Below are 22,482 nucleotides of genomic sequence, written 5' to 3'. Positions count from 1 at the left end.
CAGCAGGAGGGTCCTCCTGTCACTTCTGTCAGATGTTTATCCTCCACATAATGAAGGAGAAGGGCGTCTCTAAACAAACACAAGTAATAATCCTGATTACAACAAATCTAGTGTATGATACCGCACAATGATCCTTTCTACCACAGAGAGGCCTGTTTGTGTAAAATTCCATGTTATTACGTATCAGTCACAAATAAATGCTGAATATAGATTAAGAACTGTCTAATAATAATGATAACGGATTAAATGTATATTGCTTGATATTTTTTTAAATTGGCATGTATTATCCAAAAATGAATCTTCACCCCAATCTATGTCATTATTGTAGTGTTATTGTTATAATCATTAATTCATTTTGGAAACTGTATTTCAAAACTGACATAGAAAATGTGTGTAAAATTATGAGCAATACAGTGCCTCAAATGTCAGTTACACTTTCCAACCGTAGGGGGAGCACTCTCTGATAGCGGTGGGTGATTAGGCAAATTTTGGTATCGATCAACCACGTAAATCAGTGGTCCCCAACCACCGGGCCGCGGACCGGTACCGGGCCGCACAAGACATAAAAAAAAAATTGTTTTTATTTTTTTATTAAATCAACATAAAAAACACAATATACAGTATACATTATATATCGATATAGATCAATACAGTCTGCAGGGATACAGTCCGTAAGCACACATGATTGTATTTCTTTATGAAAAAATAAAAATAAAAATAAATACCCCCCCCCCCCCCGGTCAATGAAACACTGTATTTAAACAAACACACACACTTTGTTGACAATTTGTATTTTTAAAAATGTCAACATAATTTGATGTATAAGAATTCAGTTCACAAAATTCAAATCAGTGGCAAATTCAGTATAACAAGATTTCATGAGACACAAATTAATATCTATATTAATTTGTCTATATTAATTTGTGTCGTTTGAAAGCTTTTTTTCCTTTAAGACACAACTTGCTCACAAATTTTTATTCAATACATTTTTGTAACTGCATTTCAGTTTTGTGAACTTATTTTTTTAAAAATTATTATAACTTTTTTTTACATCAAATTATGCTGACAATTTAATTGAGTAAAAATGTGTGCACAAAACAAGTGTGTTTTAAAATTAATTGTGTAAAAATTAAGTGTAAAAAAATCAATTTAAAACAATTAAATGAATACAAATTCGGTGCAGAAATATATTTATATCTGTGTTGGCCCTGCGATGAGGTGGCGACTTGTCTAGGGTGTACCCCGCCTTCCGCCCGATTGTAGCTGAGATAGGCTCCAGCACCCCCCGCAACCCCGAAGGGAATAAGCGGTAGAAAAATGGATGGATGGCTTCAAAACTCAAAACTCACTTCAGGTAAATAAAGACCGAAGCAATCGATCCAGCCAATGAGCTGCTTCAGTCTTCATTCACCGGAAGTGACTCTTGAGTTTTAAGGCAGTGCATATTTCTGCACTGATATTTTTTTACAATTAATTCTTATATCATACATTTTTTATACTCTGATTTTTTTAAACACAAGATTGTTTTACACTGACTTTTTGTACATTAACATTTAATTAAATTAAAATGTCAGCATAATTTGGTGTAAAGAACAATTCAGTTCACAAAATTCAAACGCATACACAAATTCAGTGACCCAAAAAAAAGCTTTCGTAATAAAGACACAATTTAACCCCCATAATTAACCTCCATATGATATGATACCTTCTATTACATTTTAAACAGTAAACTATTTTTCATATTGAATTGTTTGGGCACAATTCAATCCGGTAGTTCAAAACAACTAAACAAAAAGAGATATAATCGAGCCAACTGAAGAATATCAACCCAGTCGTTTGTAAACAATATAGCACAATATGATGTCAAATCAGACACTACTGGTATCTCCGTGATCGACATTGGTATCGACCCACCCACCCAGGCAGGGACCTTAGCTCCACTTCACGCGGAGGACGCTCACATTCCACCCGATCATTCGCCGCCTTCCTCGGAGCGGAAAAAGGGAGGCTGGACAGTGTAAAAGTGTCGAAAAAAACATCCTTTTTTTTTGTGGACAGGATGAACAACAGTTTTTTAAACATGGCGTCGATCGGCGACTTCGACCCGCTCAACGCGTCAATCCCTGCCACCAAAGTTGAAATCACAGTGTCGTGCAGGTAGGAAAATGTCACTTTTTCACCTCTTTTTTTTAAAGTCTCGACCGACACACCAGTAAGTTTGTTTAAACTGCCAACAACTTTCGCCTTTTAAAACATGTCTGGTGATAGGCGCCGCCGTGCCCAACTCACTGTCACGTAAAGGAAGCCGTTCATGGTGGAATTTCCCGGTGCTTTTATACGAGTCACGAAGGTTGTTTAAAATGTTGTGAAAGTTTTAATGACTTTTTTTTGTTGTGTAATCGTTGAAAGCAAAGTTGTGAACTAGCTTGGGGGCGAGCTGGCTAACACAAACACAAACGAGTGTTCCCTGGGTGATTTCCAATGCTCAAATGAAAGGACAAACTTACAATGTGTGATACATTAAAGGTGGCGTTATTATCCGTCATTTTGTGATAAAACCGCACCGTGGCTGTGTTGTTGTTGTTGTTTTGCACAATCCAGCATGTGTTTGGCATCGTAAATGTCCTCCCACGACATGTGTTGTCTGACATGATGGCAAAAGAGTATTTCACCTCCTTTGGAACATGTCGAGGGAGGGATTTCCTCTGAAACTGCAGAGCAAAGGAGACTCTCTGTATCGGCAACGGAATGAAAGAATATCTATTGGAAGTTTTTTTAACACACACTATATTGCCAAAAGTATTTGGCCACCCATCCAAATGATGAGAATCAGGTGTCACTTGGCCCGGCCACAGGTGTATAAAATCAAGCACCTAGGCATGGAGTTTCTACAAACCCCGTTTCCATATGAGTTGGGAAATTGTGTTAAATGTAAATATAAACGGAATACAATGATTTGCGAATCATTTTCAACCCATATTCAGTTGAATATGCTTCAAAGACAACATATTTGATGTTCAAACTGATAAACATTTTTTTTTTGTGCAAATAATCATTAACTTTAGAATTTGATGCCAGCAACACGTGACAAAGAAGTTGGGAAAGGTGGCAATAAATACTGATAAAGTTGAGGAATGCTCATCAAACACTTATTTGGAACATCCCACAGGTGAACAGGCAAATTGGGAACCGGTGGGTGCCATGATTGGGTATAAAAGTAGATTCCATGAAATGCTCAGTCATTCACAAACAAGGATGGGGCGAGGGTCACCACTTTGTCAGCAAATGCGTGAGCAAATTGTTGAACGGTTTAAGAAAAACCTTTCTCAACCAGCTATTGCAAGGAATTTAGGGATTTCACCATCTACGCTCCGTAATACCATCAGAGGGTTCAGAGAATCTGGAGAAATCACTGCACGTAAGCAGCTAAGCCCGTGACCTTCGATCCCTCAGGCTGTATTGCATCAACAAGCGACATCAGTGTGTAAAGGATATCACCACATGGGCTCAGGAACACTTCAGAAACCCACTGTCAGTAACTGCAGTTGGTCGCTACATCTGTAAGTGCAAGTTAAAACTCTCCTATGCAAGGCGAAAACCGTTTATCAACAACACCCAGAAACGCAGTCAGCTTCGCTGGGCCTGAGCTCATCTAAGATGGACTGATACAAAGTGGAAAAGTGTTCTGTGGTCTGACGAGTCCACATTTCAAATAGTTTTTGGAAACTGTGGACGTCGTGTCCTCCGGACTAAAGAGGAAAATAACCATCCGGATTGTTATAGGCGCAAAGTTGAAAAGCCAGCATCTGTGATGGTATGGGGGTGTTTTAGTGCCCAAGACATGGGTAACTTACACATCTGTGAAAGCGCCATTAATGCTGAAAGGTACATACAGGTTTTGGAGCAACATATGTTGCCATCCAAGCAACGTTACCATGGACGCCCCTGCTTATTTCAGCAAGACAATGCCAAGCCACGTGTTACATCAACGTGGCTTCATAGTAAAAGAGTGCGGGTACTAGACTGGCCTGCCTGTAGTCCAGCCCTGTCTCCCATTGAAAATGTGTGGCGCATTATGAAGCCTAAAATACCACAACAGAGACCCCCGGACTGTTGAACAACTTAAGCTGTAAATCAAGAAAGAATGGGAAAGAATTCTGCCAGACAAGCTTAAAAAATGTGTCTCCTCAGTTCCCAAACGTTTACTGAGTGTTGTTAAAAGGAAAGGCCATGTAACACAGTGGTGAACATGCCCTTTCCCAACTACTTTGGCACGTGTTGCAGCCATGAAATTCTAAGTTAATTATTATTTGCAACAAAAAAAAAAGTTTGAACATCAAATATGTTGTCTTTGTAGTGCATTCAATTGAATATGGGTTGAAAAGGATTTGCAAATCATTGTATTCCGTTTATATTTACATCCAACACAATTTCCCAACTCATATGGAAACGGGGTTTGTACAAACATTTGTGAAAGAATGGGCCACTCTCAATGATTTCCAGCGTGGAACTGTCATAGGATGCCACCTGTGCAACAAATCCAGTCGTGAAATTTTCTCGCTCCTAAATATTCCAAAGTCAACTGTCGGCTTTATTATAAGAAAATGGAAGAGTTTTGGAACAACAGCAACTCAGCCACCAAGCGGTAGGCCACGTAAACTGACAGAGAGGGAGCAGCCGACTTTCTGCACTGTCAGTTGCTACAGAGCTCCGAACTTCATGTGACCTTCCAATTAGCCCACGTACATTAGGACAATGCATATTCATCAACAAAGAGCAACAATGTAAATATGCCGGAGTTAGCATAATAGCTCATTTTCATCCGTTGTTCTAAGGCTGATTAATACAATAAACATTCAACAGGTCATTATACAAAATAACACATAAATCACAAGACATTACACATTACAAGCATACCATAAGCACAGACCATGGACAAAAAAATAAAACAAACAACAAACAAAAAAACCAAGTGAATAATCTAATTGTGCGTGCATGTCTGATTAGTTTTCAACCACTGTTTTAGTGCAGTTTTAAATGTTACATAGGTGTCACAGTTTCTGACATGGCCTGGCTTTGAAACCTGTACGGCTCATAAAACAGTGCGGCTAATTCATGGATTTTTCTTCGCTGCTGGCTGGCTATAAAGTAAATAGGTTAAAAAAACAAACAAACAAACAAGCAAACAAACTGAATAGGTGTGGTATTGTTTGTGCTATGGGGCCATCTTTTGGATGAGTGCAGGTGCTGCAGGGGCTGCATTGCCATTCTGTTTAAACTTTTTAAACCACATATTTTTTTAAACCTACCGGAGTACAGTTTCCATTTGGTCTTTTAGCCGTCTATAGCGTTTTTACTCGTATGAATTCTTCATTTATCACTCCAAGCAACGTTTGTAAGTTTTACAATATAACTAAACCAATGTTTACTTACTAAACCATTCCATGTGTGATGTCTGCAGGAGTGTTTTTATGCATATTTGTACGTGCTATGGTAATGTAATTATTCTAGCGTCGTTAGCATTAGCTACTATGCTAACACGTTTACGAGTGTCTATGTTAATATTTATACGCCATTCTTTTTACATTGTTTCAATTTCGTAAATTTATGGAGTTATTAAGTCTGTTTAGCTGATTGGAGAGCCAGCTTCCGCAGATAGCGGCTCCATGACGATGACTTCTGTTTTGTTTGATCAGCCGTTTTACTGCCATGTGCAAGGCACAGTTTGGAAACAATTAAGATATGTAAATAAACATTTACAAAATTAGTCTGTGTAAATAACTCATTTCACAAAGTATATATCTGCGGCTTGTATATATATATATATGGAAAAATATTTTTTCTTCTGAATTTTAGTGGGTGCGACTTGTCATTTATGTGGCCGGCAAAAAGCTGGAAATAAAAAAACAAAAAACACTTCCTGTCTAAATGTGTTTGTCCTTTAAATTTTGACAGAAAAATGCATGTGTTTTATCTGATCACACAACAAGATTTTAAAATGTTTTGGTTATCAAAATTAAATATCTGCTTGTCATACAATTTTAAAGCAAGTTATCAATCCGTTGGTAAAAAATGTATTAATCAAAAAAAGTTGCCTTTGCAAAGTGTGTATCAAGGCTATTATACAGTATTTTATATTCATATATAGTCACTGTTACATGTGGCCCTCAATAAAAATAAGTTTGTGTTTTGTCAAATCACCGCCAAGAAATTTGTCATTAATAGATAAAGTAAAATATGTTCTGGAACAAAAATCACTTCATATTCTCTACTGCTCGCTAGTGTTACCATATCTGAGTTATTGTGTAGAAATATGTGGAAATAACTACAAAAGTACACTTCATTTACTAACCATGTTACTAAAAAGGTCAGTTGGAAAGATACATAAAGTTGGATGTAATGAACACTGAAACCCTTTATTTATTGAATCAAACATATTGAAATGTGATGGTTTGGTGCATTTGCAAACAGCTAAAATTATGTACAAAGCAAACTTTAACCTGCTACCCAAAAATGTACAACAGTTATTCTCAACAAAAGAGGAGAGGTATACATTTTATAGACAATCAGATTTAAACCGTTTGTATGCACGTACAACACTTAAGACTTTTAGCACATCAGTATGTGGAATTAAATCACTGTATATAATAGAATATCAAACAAGGTACAAATATGATTCAGTTTAAGAAACTGTTCAAACTCTGTGTTTACAAAGTACAAAGAAGAAGAATCCTGATAAACATTAAATAATCTCATTCATCTCATGTGAATTACAACTTATTCAACTATTTATGGCAAACTTCAATGTTTATGTATTTAAATTGTGTACCAATTGAGAACAGGAAGTCGACAAATGTGTTCGTATTTGCTACGAAATGGAAAAGGGGTGGGCTTAAGTAAGTTCTGCTTCTTCCTACTCCTTTTGGGACATGTCGCAATGAGAAACTGGAAAAATGTGATGTATCATATTGTATGCATGTTCGAAATAAACCTATACCATAACCATAACCGACCGCAAAAGTTGGTACACATCCTACGGGGTGTTTTACGTTTGAACGATTGGTCGAAAAACACAGTACATGCCAAAAGTTTGGATACACCTTCTCATTCACAACACAACTGATGATCCCAACTCCATTGATAAAGCAAGAAATTCCACTAATCAAGCCTGATAAGGCACACCTGTGAAGTGAAAAGTTTTCACTATCCAGGTGTGCTTGGAGCTCATCGAGAAAATGCCAAGAGTGTGCAAAGCAGTAATCAGAGCAAAAGGTGGCTATTTTGAAGAAACTAGAATACAAAACATGTTTTCAGTTGTTTCACCTTTTTTTGTTCAGTACATAACCCCACATGTGTTCATTCATAGTTTTGATGCCTTCAGTGACAATCTACAATAGTCATGGAAATAAAGAAAACGCTTTGAATGAGAAGGTGTGTCCAAACCTTTGGCCTATACTATATGTCCGGCATCTAGCAAAACATATTTTTAGGGCTTCTAACTAATTATCAGTAAGTCGTTGACTATTTGTCCCATGATTATAAAACATTGATGATATCTGATATCTTTGCCGACATGTCTCCTAAAGTATTTCGAGCACAATTCATGTCATTTACAAACTATACATTGTGTTGTGGTTACAAACGAAGTACATTTGTGGGTAAGACCCAATGATAGGTTGCATCACATTTCTGTTAATTTACTATTGTGAATTCACCATCACTCCAAAGCACTGTGAGCCCATCATCACACCAGTTTCTCAGGAGAGTGGATTCAGTTCAAAAAAGGAAAGCAAAGCTGTCAAGTCAGTTGGTTTTCATCGGTTTCTTCTGAAACTCGATCCTTACGACTTGGGTTCCGGCAGCACAAGTATGATTCTATTCCTGTATTCGATAAAGATCCACTAGAAAGAAGCATAATTTGCACATTTCCATGTCGAGATAGAGTACTGTATGTCTGTAATATCTTTTAACTAACACAGGATTTGTTTGTTTGAATGCATTATTGTGACGAGGCCTGGTTCAATTCAAAATGAAGTCGGTAACTTTGCTGGCATCGATAAATTGCTATGTACGTATGTTTTTGTTTTCTTCGTCTCTAGCTTCAAACAGGGAGAAAGATATCTCACTCTATGCATTTCCCACAGCTCCTGAGTGGGTTTATTTGACAGTAGAATTACCTGAATGCAGTGACGTCCACAATCTTTGTCTCGGTGGCCTGAGAGCGGGACCGCTAACTTACGCACACAGGATTCACAGACATCGCCTCCCGACTGGCGACTTGCTTGTGAGAAATTTCACAAAGTAACAAAAATTAAAAGTAAAAAAATATGATTACAAAGACAAATGCCCCATTGTATTAATATGTCAGCTTTAAACCGGATGGGCAATATAAGCCCGTTAACTTGGACGAACGCGCGAGAATGCCTTGATGGCAACAAACAAAAAGATATATTATATTATATATAGAAGAAATATTTAACAATATTTATTTATGTAAGATTTTGCTCACAGAGATAAGAATTTAATTTTTGTTTTTGTTTATTTATTTAGGATACCTACGTTATTCACCTTCCAATTACAGTACAATGGTAAACAACTCTACAGTATCGAGAAATAAAAGTGTATAACCTTTTTAATGGTTACTTGCATTATTATTAGGAGTGTCAAAAAAAAAAAAAATTCAGATTAATCGCGATTCTTATTTGTAACAATTATTAATCGATGACATTTTTTAAAAAAAAATCGATTTTTAATAAATTAAAAAAATGTTTTTTTATCCGTCCTGTACAGCCATTAAGGGAAAATATATTGTTGATGTAGATGCCCGTATTTGCTGTATATATTTACTTTAGAAAATAAGTTTTGGATACTTCTCTTGTTGACTTATTTGTATCTGACTTTGTAAATGTTTGGGAAGCATTTCATTAAACAAAAACAGTTTTCTTTTTAAGTAATATAAACATTGATCAGAGATGTTATCTATTTTATAGAGGAATATAATTGATCATACAACTGGCATCCAATGTTATTAAAAAATATATAGATTTTGAAGCGAGAATTGATTCTGAATCGAATGTTACCCCCAAGAATCGAATCGAATCGTGTGGTGTCCAAGGATTCACATCCCTAGTTATTATTATATATTATAATAACATTAGTGCTTAATTTGGTCACAAAATAATGCTGAATGTGATATTGTTTAACGGTAGTAGTTTGGTGGGCAATATATTGTCCAGCAAAATTGGTTATTGTGACTAGAATGCGATCCATCCTTGCCTGCTATATGTGACAACCATCACATTTTTTCAAATAAATCATATTCAATGGATAACTTGTCACTATAGTGGTAAGACTCATACACTGTCATAGATTCCTTTGTATGCAAACAGAGGTACACTAAACCTTCAATAAATGGAATTCAATTAAGTTTTGCTGTATAGAATGAAAGGTCACATTTTACTTGTCCCATCCGTGATCTCTTTCACCAATAAGACCCTTATATGAAGTATTCTATTCTAGGAATGATTGCAAAGAACCGTGTACAAATACATTTTATACATATCTTAACTGCTTATTATTAACCAGCACTAACACCCTAGTGCATTTTTGTGTTTCGTCGCAGAGAGATCATGTTAAGTTCTAGCTGAATTTACGAACGTGTTTTGGCAGAGTTTGCTCATGTCTGAGTCACCTGGCTCCTCAGTCCCACCCGGGGGGCGGGAGACGTTTGTTTTGGTGGCCATCATCCACCCACCTCCAACCTGAGGCAGAGCTGAAATGCCAGCGCTTGCGTCTATACAATATACTGTATGTCGCGTGTGGTGCGATACGATATCGCCATGGTTACTTGTGTTTTTGTTTTTCAAGTTTACACGGGGGAGCAGAAGAGTGGGGGGCGGCGGGGCTATAAAGCGAGAGCGTGATGCATGAATGTAATGTGTCAGCAATGTAAGTATTTTGCAAATGAGAGAGGAATTAATGTGTTGCCGGTCATGTTATCACATATTAGGTCTGTGATAATTGGTGTGATCTCATGTAAAATTGTGCAAAAATATGCCACTAAGTGATGCAAATCAAGTTCCCCATGTCAGAGGAATAATTTCTCTCCTTTTGGCAGAATGAGAACGCCTTAGAATCGGCCTTGGTCCTGCTAAGAAGAGATACACACACACACACACACACACACACACGAAGAGCTCACCCTGTTTCCTTATATGTGCACTCACCAGTGATGGTCAAGCAACTTAGAAGATGCAGTAAGCTAAGTTACAAGTTACTCTCGATTAAATGTGGCTAAGCTATGGGGGAAGCTATCTCCGGAGAATTGTAGCAAGCTACACGGCAAAAGTTGCTTGCTACATTTAACTAATTAATATCAATGTTAATGTAACTGACAGTGTATGTAAGGGTCCATTACTATTAACTATCTGTCATTTAGCTGGGGACACCTTACAACTACCTCTAGGGGTCCCCACACCCCACTGTATGTATTTATTTAGTTTGGCTTTTCTTTGACCCACACCTATAATGATGTTCATTTTCTCTACCTACTGTAAAAAACAGTAAAAAAACAAAAAAACAACAATAACTTTTGTGTTGTTTGGAAAAAGTTGGAAATGGTTATGTGAAGTAAAATGTTTCATGAACTCAACTCACCTTAATGTGTGTTCTTAAATTGGTATTGGTTGTCTTGGATGAAGAGAGCAGTTCTGATTTTGGTTTACAGAGTAAACAACTAAAAAACTTGTCTGAATATGGCCAAGAACACGCATTATTGTGGGTTCCCTGGACGTCGTCTTCATTGGTAAAGGAAAAATCTAATCTGCGGGAGAGAATCCCTCTGCCGTTTTTTTCTTGAGTAGTCAGCCTGAAGCGTCCCTCTGTCTCCGGTTCCCTCATTGTCCTGTGACGTGAGTGCGTGTCTGTTATGACAATGCTTCCTGGTTCTGATGACCCGCCTTATCTTGCGTCTGATTGGCCAGTCCGTAATGTTTCGCCCTAACCTTAGCCAATTGTGACTCATCTTACAAACACCAACCAATCATCATGGATTGTCTCCGTATCATAGATGTGCTCATTTATCCAGGTCATTGTATTTTCTCATTGTATTTTCTTTGGCCTGGATTCGCAGTCCATTTTCTGTCTTTGTCGCTTGTAAATTTGATGTAAACTACCTTGCTACATGGGTTTAAAAGTAGCTAAGCTACAAGAAAAGCTACTCGTTAAAAAAGTAGGTAAGCTACCGCCAAGCTACCGGAAAATGTAGTTAATCAATCAATCAATCAATGTTTATTTATATAGCCCTAAATCACAAGTGTCTCAAAGGGCTGCACAAGCCACAACGACATCCTCGGTACAGAGCCCACATAAGGGCAAGGAAAAACTCACCCCAGTGGGACGTCGATGTGAATGACTAGTTATGGTACATAGCTTAGCTACATGTAGCTTGTTACTGCCCATCACTGGCACTCACACACATACATTATTATTATTATTATTGGTGTCATGAGGTACTAGCCTAGAGAGAGAGTGAAGAAGGTGTGTGAGCTCACCACACTCATGTCAAGTTAACTTTTAGTTTCAGTTACTGCCAAGGTAGTTCAACTAAGGAGGACAAAAGCTGATGAGGAGGGCGTCCATTTTGGAGATTGCTCCGATCTTTAGATTGCTCGGTTTTCTCTCTCTCGTGCTTGTATCTCAGTTGTTTGAATTTACTCCTGTTCTGTAGACTAAATTGTTATACTTCAATTTTAGTCACCGCTCATCATTTCAGACAGCCTGAGAACCAAATGATCTGGATGGATTCTCCTCTCCTAAACAGGGGAGGTTCTAATACAGTGGTTCTTAACCTGGGTTCGATCGAACCCTAAGGGTTCGATGAGTTGGCCTCAGGGGTTCGGCGGAGCCTCCGCCGCGGAGGTCAAGACACACCCGACTCATCGCGTAAATAAAAACTTCTCCCTATCGCCGTATTATGTTTACGGCAACCGCAGAAGTCAGACTGATTTGCATGTGTGTAATTTGTTGTGAGTTCATGCTCTGTGTTGGTTTTGTTCTTTGAACAAGGTGATGTTCATGCACAGTTCATTTTGTGCACCAGTAAAAAAACATGTAACTTTGTCTTGAATTTGAAAAAAAAAAAAAGTTTATTTTTCACTAAAGAAGGGTTCGGTGAATGCGCATATGAAACTGGTGGGGTTCAGTACCTCCAACAAGGTTAAGAACCACTGTTCTAATACCTGAAATGCTGCTCTAACTGTGCTGTTGCCCGTTTTTGTAAAACTTAAAGGCCTACTGAAACCCACTACTACCAACCACGCAGTCTGATAGTTTATATATCAATGATGAAATCTTAACATTGCAACACATGCCAATAGGGCCGGGTTAACTTATAAAGTGCAATTTTAAATTTCCTGCGAAACTTCCGGTTGAAAACGTCTAGATATGATGACGTATGCGCGTGACGTCACGGAGAGAACAGAAGTATTCGGACCCCATTAGATCCCATACAAAAAAGCTCTGTTTTCATCCCAAAATTCCACAGTATTCTGGACATCTGTGTTGGTGAATCTTTTGGAATTTGTTTAATGAACAATGGAGACTGCAAAGAAGAAAGCTGTAGGTGTGATCGGTGTATTAGCGGCGGATTACAGCAACGCAACCAGCCGCCGACCTCACCTTGACTTCCTCCGTCTCCGGGCCGCCGACCGCATCGGTGATTGGGGGAAGTCCTTTGTCGCTCCGTCAATCGCTGGAACGCAGGTGAGCACGGGTGTTTATGAGCAGATGAGGGCTTGCTGGCGTAGGTGGAGAGCTAATGTTTTTAGCATAGCTCTGTGAGGTCCCGTTGCTAAGTTAGCTTCAATGGCGTCGTTAGCAACGTCATTGTTAAGCTTCGACAGGCTGGAAAGCATTAACCGTGTATTTACATGTCCAGGGTTTAATAGTATTGTTGCTCTTCTGTCTATCCTTCCAGTCAGGGGTTTATTTATTTTGTTTCTATCTGCATTTGAGCCCGATGTATGTTTCGCCGATGTATTGTCGTGGAGATAAAAGTCACTGTGAATGTCCATTTCGCGTTCTCGACTCTCATTTTCAAGAGGATATAGTATCCGAGGTGGTTTAAATTCAAATCCGTGATCCACAATAGAAAAAGGAGAAAGTGTGGAATCCAATGAGCCCTTGTACCTAAGTTACGGTCAGAGCGAAAAAAGATACGTCCTGCACTGCACTCTAGTCCTTCACTCTCACGTTCCTCATCCACGAATCTTTCATCCTCGCTCAAATTAATGGGGTAATCGTCGCTTTCTCGGTCCGAATCTCTCTCGCTGCATTGTAAACAATGGGAAAATGTGAGCAGCCCTTCTTCCTGTGACGTCACGCTACTTCCGGTATAGGCAAGGCTTTTTGTTATCAGCGACCAAAAGTTGCGAACTTTATCGTCGTTGTTCTCTACTAAATCCTTTCAGCAAAAATATGGCAATATCGCGAAATGATCAAGTATGACACATAGAATGGATCTGCTATCCCCGTTTAAATAAGAAAATTCATTTCAGTAGGCCTTTAATGTAGTTTGCCACCGTGTGACGTGATCATGTCTGACATCCATTTCCCGATTTGATATTTCTAATTAATGAACTGAATGGCTGATCAAAGCGTGGAAAGAGGGAGGCAGCATGAGCAAGATGGTGCAGACATATTGACCAATTCTCCCGGGGCGCAACTCCAGCTCATTGGGATAATGTTACTGAGTCTATGCCATATAAAAGCTTGGCTAGTCAATGAGCCGGAGACAGTTTTGCAGAAGCAGGATCAATGCACTTTGTGTTTCAGTTCAGATTGCCTTGTCATGGCACAGTTTAGAACGGTAAACGCTGATCTGGCTTGTTTTGTACTGGTATTTGTTTCTGTAAGCCAACTCTGGCATGCTTGAATTGCGCTCCACACAAAAGTGTGAATATTTGTCAAAACATGCGTCCCAAATAGGGGTGTACAAAAAAATCGATTCACAATCGCAATTCTTATTTATCCTGATTCTAGATAGATAAATAATAAAAAAATCGATACAAAATATTTTCTTCTGTTTTGTTTTTTGTAACAATCAATTTTCAATAATAAATACATTTTTTAGGCCATCTCAATGCAACTAAAAAGAACTGTTCTAACCTGTCGGTTTAAAATCGAGAATCGTGTTGAATCGAGAATGGATTCTGAACCGGACCGAATCGTTAAGTGCCCAAAGATTCACACCATTAATCCCAACTTTGTTAGCGCCCCCTATGGGTTGTGCTCAAATGCTTTGGATACATGTAATACAGAGATTGGACAAATGGTTCAAGATTTATGGTCAATTAGCGGCCGTCTGCGTTTAGGTGCCCCTAATTATGCAAAACCAAATTTTCTAACATGATGCCACCTGCTTTGGTGTATTGGTATCCCCATAAATCCCAAAAATTTGAATTAAAACTGTGAAGGCATTGCAGAGAAATTATAAAATAATCTTGCTTTACATCATATTTACACCAAACGAGCCGTTGGAATTTGCTCTGCCCTCTGACATTTTCTGCAGGCATGTGAAATTTCCGCAAAAACGTGGATATCCACGTTTTTAAGCATACATTTTTGCGAAAAAAAAAAATCACTTTTGCGTTTTTTAAATGAAATATCAATGAAAATATGTTGTAAAGAGAATGTTGCTATTTTGGGTATTCTCCCAATTTCAACAAGCCCCGGAAGTGTTAAGATACAAGTAAGCTAGGAGCAAGTGAGGTTGCGAGCTAAACGTAATAGGACGAATATGGCGAAGCATTACAGTTTTCACTTGCTCCGCTGTCTCTTCGGTTGTGTCCATTGTGTCCTATGTGGCTTAAAGTTGTGTTGCGGCTTTGTGTTATTGTGTTGTGGCTTTTGCGATCATGCTGTAGCTGAAAGCTGTTGTGTTAATGGCTTTATGATTGTGGCGTTTGTATTTGTTGTGACCTTTCTCGGCCACTGTAGCTATCCGCCATTCTTGTTTTGATGTCTGATGGCGATGATGCAGACAGACTTGAGTAACGTTTAACATCCTTATCGTTAAAAGTGCTATGGTAGTAAGCAAGGTTGAGAGCTCATTGTAAATTTCAAAAAATACATACACATTTTTGTTTTAATATGTTTTTTTTAGAAGCACAAACATGACACAAACCTTCCTAAGTGTTAGAAATCCCACTGTTAATATTAAACATGCTTTACTGATGAACGTATTTGGCGAGCGCCGTTTTGTCCTAATTTCAGCTGTCTTTGAACTCGCCGTAGTTTGATTACAAGTACAACTTTCTACGACACTGCCACAGAAAGACGTGTTTTATGTCACTCCTTCTTTGTCTCATTTTGTCCACCAAACTTGTTATACTGTGCGTGAATGCACAAAGGTGAGCTTTTTTGAATTTATTGACTTGCGTGGAGTGCTAATCAGGCATATTTGGTCACTGCATGATTGCAAGCTAATCGATGCTAACGTGCTATCTCGACTAGCTGTATGTATAAATTGCATCATTATGCCAAGTTTGTAAGTATATTTGAGCTCATTTAATTTCCTTTACTTATGTCCTTTGTGTATTTAATTTATATTTGCATGTCTCATGACACATTATGTGTATGTAACATTGGCTGCATTTCTGATAGTTGTTTTAAACGTGTGCCATGTTGTTCCAGCAAACGTTACCCAACTTGCAAAGATTTTACAACATTTTCCAATATTGTAAAAATGTGTAGATTACTGTCAACATTTCTGTCAACGAAGATATGCTTCAGCCTGTGGCACACATAGTCATTTTGAAAGTAGGCTAATATGGACACTTACATCATGTGTTGCCTTCATTATAAGTCTTATACAAGGCTATTGTTTGTCGGAGGCTCCACACCGATTTTTGTTGTTGTATTTTTGGTCCAATATGGCTCTTTCAACATTTTGGGTTGCCGACCCCTGTCCTAAACAAACCTCTTGTGGGTCCACTTCAATTTTTACAGTTTAATATATTGTTATTACTCTGTTGTTTCTGATTATGAGCTCTAATACAAGCCAGTCTTTAGTCATAAAGTAAAGTATAAATTGCTTCTGCCTGGGTGCTCTTGGACTTACCACCTGGAGCCGAGGGACGTCAAGAACAAATATACCATCACAAAAATTGATTAGCACCGCGCACCCGACCCTCCCCCCATGCCCGCCTCCCCCACCCCACACACACACTGACTGTTGTTTATGGACACGCATGCACTTGCGCACACACACACACAAAAGCAGTGTTTCTCATAAATCAAATGATCAAATGGATGACCCACCTGGCTCAAAGTTAATTTTGAAGCTTGCGTGCATGCACGCTTTAATTAAATGGCTTTATGGGTATCTATCCTATTATATAAATGTTGCAGACTCTCCCATTGTCCTTATTGGAAATACAAATTAATACCTGCTTCAATAGGATCAGCAATGTGCATGAAACGGAAGGGCATTTGTTTCCTCTAATATCTCTGTTATATCTTGTGGATAAAACAAATAAGCGACCATAAACTGGGGCTTTTACTCAAATGCTAACACTTTTGACACTACATACTTTTTATTCATATGTAAAAAAAAAAAGAAGGTGCTTTTACATTGTTAGCAATATCAACACTGCAATTCCAAAATGAATATTGTTGCATGTAAAACCAGCAGTTGCATGTTGTAGCACTTTTTATAAAAGGAGAAATGTGGGACTTTCTTTCTGGTGCATCTTGACAGCGTATTTATATATTTTTTTCAACCCACTCCCGACATGTTTTTGTGTCAGCCTCTGCTCTCCTCGACGACTTTCGTGCCACGGCCTCAGCAAACTTTAAAGCTGTTGACAATAATAACACACTGGTTCTGTGATATACTGTCTGGCGCAGAAAAAAAGATGAGTTTAAAAAAAAAAAAAAGCCTGCAAGCCACTTTTCTAATACATTGCTTCAGATTGCATTTTAAGTAGTCTGTATACATACACATATTTCGAGATTGATGAGACTGTTATGTCTTCATTCATAAACACATTATAACGTAACTGTTTGAATGCAACTAAATGTGATAGTCGACCAGTCATTGATTATTTTAGTGATTAATGGACTCTTCAGATTTTGATGCGTACACATACTCAGTGGCTCTAATTTTGCCATCGGCTTTTAAAGTAGCAGTAGAGTGGAAAAACAAGTTGACTTTATGTGCCTATTTGTGTTCCATTGTATCCGTTAAACCATATCCAATTTTGTTTACATTCCGCAAGTATGTGAAAACACAGTTTAAACGTCACAAAATGCCACAAATTCAGTCAGCCATTTTGAATATTCCGCTCCGAATACCTTTGGCTATTTTTGGAGAGTGACATCACTGGAGTAACGCTTCTGCACTCTGACCATATTATCAGATCAGTCATACTGGAAATACGCAAACATTCGAAAAAGATGTAATGTTGATTATTCAGAATCCTTACGTAAGACAATAATTCATATGCTTGGCTTTTTCTATGCATTGAAAATCGTAAATAAATAGACAACAATTTAGTCAACAGATCGAGGGTCATTACACTCTTTCTAAAAACATCCAAAAAGCGGCAAAAATACTCCATTTACATGTTGTGACCTGAAAATGTATCAAATATGAGTGATACTGTTGTTATAAGCGCCAACGCAGACGGACTATTTTAGCGGCGTATTGATAGCAGTGAGCTAATGCTAGCTTATGTTGCTGGCGGCTGCTTCTGCTTTGTCTAAAACATGCTAAAAGTAATTTCTAGATTATAATTCTTGTATCTCTCACTTGTTAGTAGACAAATGTAGCCATGGACCGACAGGCTGGTCGACTTTCACATCCCGAGATGGGGAAAAAGACCCCAAAAGACTTTTCCAGCAGGAGCTTTTTTTTTTTTTTTTTTTAACCCTTCTTGAGGACTGTGATTGATTCTTCATCTAAACGGAATTATGCAAGCGTCCCGTCGGTCGGCATCCCAGCAAGAGTAGAAATATTACAGTAAGTGTTTGTTTTATTGTGGTTTGTTATGGTTAGTGTGTATGTTTAGCACCTAGCAATGTTGCTGTTTCAATAAAGCTTGCATCCACCAGGTAGTAATCAGCTTCTAAAACTTATTGCTCATTCTCTTTGTGTTTGGGCTCAAAAATACAAGGTTCTGGATCATAATTTTTCCCAAAGTAATTGTTGTTGGCTCTCACAAAGTCTGCTTGATTAGCATTGTTGTTGATGGGGAAGGGATCTTTGGTTCCCAGCGCAACGTCACGTGACTACGTGACTGGCTTCCTCATTATCTCTCAAAATGGCTTGGGAATCTCTGTGAGATTAATACTATTTTGATCATATCTATTTACCCACAAACTTTGGAAGTCTTTTGGTGTCATAACACAGATATATATGGTAATAGCTTTAATACTCTACAGGTACTGGTAATTTAAATTCCGTTTGAGGTATTTTTTAGGTAAATTTGGATGATGAAGATGATTTTCTCATTCAAAAATGTTTACTTAAACTGTTACCGTGCTGCTTGTTAGGCTGTTACAAAAAGAATAACTCTAGAACTTTTGTCCGTTTAAAACCAATATATTTTCAATGTAAACAAAGAACAGTCAATATAGCAGCAGTAACAACAAAACAACACCAAATATATCTAGCTTCCTGAAAATGAAAACATTTTGTGGCGATTATGTATTTAGAAAGCTGCACACAGGTGTTTATGGACACAGTTGAGCTGGTGGACTTCGGCTGAAATGATAGTTCAATCAATTTTTGGCACAACACTTTGTCTTTGTTGTTAGCTAGCTAATAACAAGCTAACTATCTTACCGAGGAGAGTCGCAGTCCGCATCGTCCAGATGTCCGACATACCAAGGCGTTAAATGCTCCCGTATTGCGGACATGCTCTCATGAAAAAGCAATGTCCGCTTTGCAAATTGTGTCTTTGACGTGTTTAGTTTTCACTAGCAGTGTGTGCTGTAGCCATTTTTCTCTCCCTGTTGCTTGACAGTAGTGATGAACAATTTTGAGAAAAATCCCAGTTGCGATTTTTGTTTTCACAATTGCATTTGCTATTCTAATTGGTATTTTTATATTTTATACCTAATAAATGCATACAACTGTGAAAATAGACTGTTAATCCAATCCACATAATCTTGTCTCATAGTGCTACACATTCGAACAATATGCAGTAGGTTATTTAAAAAAACATTTGGCTTTGTGCAGACTCAGAGCTTTTGTCAACATCTGGGGTGTCAAATGTACGGCCCGCGGGCCGGATCAGGCCCGCAAAGAGGTTTTATCCGGCCCGCTGGATGAGTTTGCTAAGTATAAAAATGAGCCAAAATTTTTGAGCCTGTTCTAAAAGTGTCCACTAGATGTCGCAATAGCAATTATTTGTATCTTTGTAGATGATGCTACATATGTAAAAAAAAATAAACCACATGATGTTAGTGCACCAGTCGAGGAAGATGAGCAAACTACGTAAATAACATCCTGTAATTTGATTTTGATAATAGTTTTTTATTTTGATGGATTGAAAATTAACACCAATAAGTTGAGTGATGAACATTATCAAATAATTTATTCATAAAGTATAAATAACAACAAATAAAATACAATACTATAAACCGCAACATGTAAGTGTAAAAAAACAACAACAACAACAACAACATTCATTTTTAAACAAAGAATACATCATTCCATCCATCCATTTTCTACCGCTTGTCCCTTTTGGGGTCACAGGGGGTGCTGGAGCCTATCTCAGCTACATTCGGGCGGAAGGCGGGGTACACCCTGGACAAGTCGCCACCTCATCACAGGGCCAACACAAAGAAAACAATCTGAAGTTATTTTTAAGTTATCGTCAGTCCGGCCCACTTGGGAGTAGATTTTTCTCCATGTGGCCCCCGATCTAAAATTAGTTTGACACCCCTAGTTTACATGATGCTTTTAAACTGAATAAATAACCAATACAATCTATACAGTGTTTATAATGTAATGTATTTATAACAGTGGTCCCCAACCACCGGGCCACGGCCCGGTACCGGTCCGCAGACCGATTGGTACCGGGCCGCAAAAGAAATAAAAAAATTGTTTAAAAAAAAAAAAAATTATTAAAGCAACATAAAAAACACAATATATACATTATATATCAATATAGATCAATACAGTCTGCAGGGATACAGTCCGTAAGCACACATGATTGTATTTCTTTATGGAAAAAAAAATTCCTCCCCGGTCCGTGGGACAAATTTTCAAGCGTTGACCGGTCCCCAGCTACAAAAATGTTGGGGACCACTGATTTATAATATATAATAATACTGCAAGTAACTATTTAAAATAATATATACGTTTATTTTTCATTACTGTCGATATTTAATTGGAAGGTAAATAACTTTCTTATCCCAAAGAAATAAACACAAAAAATAAAACGTTTATTTTTGTAAGCAAAAATTTAACTTAAATAAATATTGAACATCTTAAAGTGCCTTTTTTTTCCCCCAGTTGGCAAAACTAGGTCGTGTTGTCTTTTTTTTTTTTTTTCTGTTGCCATCACGGCATTCTGCCTCATTTGTCCGTGATGATGGGCTCATATTGCCCATTTGATTCGAAGCTGAAATACTCCCACAATGGGACATTTGTCATTGTAATCATATTTTTCCTCTTAATTTTTGTTATGTTGCGGAACTTCTCACTGGCGAGTCGCAAGGCTCTATGTCCAGGCTTCCTGTGTGTTTAAAGCTGGCGGTCTCGCTCTCCGCCCACCGGGAAAAAGATTGTGAATGAGTGAGAAGAGGGCTCATTGGATTCGGTTAATTTTACTGTTAAATAAATGCGCTCGTGCTGAGAGCGATGCCTAGAGTGAGACCTCTATCTCCCTGCTTGAAGCAAGAAACGAAAATACGAAAGGCTCAACAACAACTCTGATTGGCTAACATGCCTGTCACTTAAATGCTGGTGACAGGTGGAAGAAAAAAAACCCTCAGCCTCATATGTTATCGTAATAATGAAAGCCTCAATGTTGTTTTGATGTCAATTAATCGTGCAGCCCTACTCGACAATTACCTGGTCACGCTGGCACGCTCAAGTTTGCTTAAGTTCGTAAAAATACAAGCAACGACATCATAGACTATCAACATTTTCCAGTTTTGTCAACGAATCGTTGCTCCCCTATCGTACAGTCAATGGTATTGTACCTTGTAAGCCAGAGCATAAAAAGACATAGCAGGTATTTTATCCAAAAATGCGACTATCAACAAATCCAGCAACATTTTTGTTTATCTTATTTCACACTTTTGGGACGTATCATGAACACACATATTGCTCCTCTCAAAAAGGAATTTGCCAGTCATTAATTTCAAGTGATTTCACTCAAGCCCGCTTTTGAATTATAAAGAAAGGCCGAATCTTAAAACGAGGTCACAATTGTAACTGGCCTGAAGGCTGCACCAACTGTGTTCCTAATGGAGTTTCTATAAAACTGTGCCAGCATATTATCTTCAGCCATTTAATCCTGCTTTTGTACTTGTCTCTTAATGCCAGCTATTACTAAAAACACCTATTATTATGTAAAAAATGATTTCCAAGTTTTGTCTCATAGCAATGAATCCATTATGCATTGCTTGTCTCTACACAATGAAGATATAGTCAGTGTTGTTTTTGATGATTTTATAGAAAATGTTTCTCCAGACAGACAAGTTAACACTTAAGTTAAAATAGACAAACATTTGGAGAGCCCAGACTTCCGCCAGAACCCAGTTCCCAATATTAAAAAAAAGTCCAGAATCTGGACGGTGATTCAGACCAGCCCCAAAATTTGAGCTATTTAAAGCGTAATAAAAGAAACGTAGTGAACTTGTCAGTCTCCAATTTTTTTGTCTCTGCTCAGCCTCTAGAATACACACTTAGAAGTTGAAACTCATATCATATCCCGCATCAAGCACAAAATCTTTATCAATTGTTCATTATTCCATTTCTGACATTTCCTCAAAGGTTCATCCAAATCTGTCCATAACTTTAATGTTATGTTTCTAACTAACAAACATACAGACAACACCTTGCCATTGCATAACCTCCTTGCAAAGGTATTCAAACAATTGCAAACATTTATCTTGCTGAACTGTACTTGAACTTATTGGGCAAGAGCCAAGAAAAGGATACAAAGTATGTTGGATAATTATAGGTCATGTAAGGCCAGGTCTTATAAATGTAAATATTGATAATAATAAACAAATTGTACTCTTGTTTCTATTTATTGTTTTGGGTGACTTATTTGACTTGTCAACAATATGTCATGTGATACCCAAAGGAAACATTACACCCACTGTTATCTGTGCAAACATTGTTTGTGCAAACACTGTTATGGATTGGATTCAACCAGTGAATTTACTATAGCCCAAGCCCCAAGCCCACCACACTGTCTATGTGCACATGGACACAATTAATCGGATTAAAAGCCTAAC

General features: G+C 37.9%; 1 protein-coding gene across 2 annotated transcripts in view; it reads left to right on the top strand.

Moving 5' to 3' along the window:
* Nucleotides 1-1,893: 1,893 nt before the first annotated feature.
* LOC133661417 (copine-8) overlaps nucleotides 1,894-22,482 on the top strand; it is a 182,356-nt gene continuing 161,767 nt past the window's right edge. The window contains exon 1 of one of the 2 annotated variants that reach the window (XM_062064599.1): nucleotides 1,894-2,157. In XM_062064599.1, coding sequence (XP_061920583.1) covers nucleotides 2,060-2,157 — 98 coding nt within the window. In that variant the 5' untranslated portion in view covers nucleotides 1,894-2,059. The remainder of the gene's footprint in view (nucleotides 2,158-22,482) is intronic. The other variant, XM_062064600.1, reaches the window with a different exon arrangement.

This window comes from Entelurus aequoreus, linkage group LG12, assembly GCF_033978785.1.
Source record: "Entelurus aequoreus isolate RoL-2023_Sb linkage group LG12, RoL_Eaeq_v1.1, whole genome shotgun sequence".
Lineage (NCBI taxonomy): Eukaryota > Metazoa > Chordata > Actinopteri > Syngnathiformes > Syngnathidae > Entelurus > Entelurus aequoreus.
Note: the sequence above shows the minus strand (reverse complement) of the source record. Positions and strands in the feature narration are given on the sequence as shown.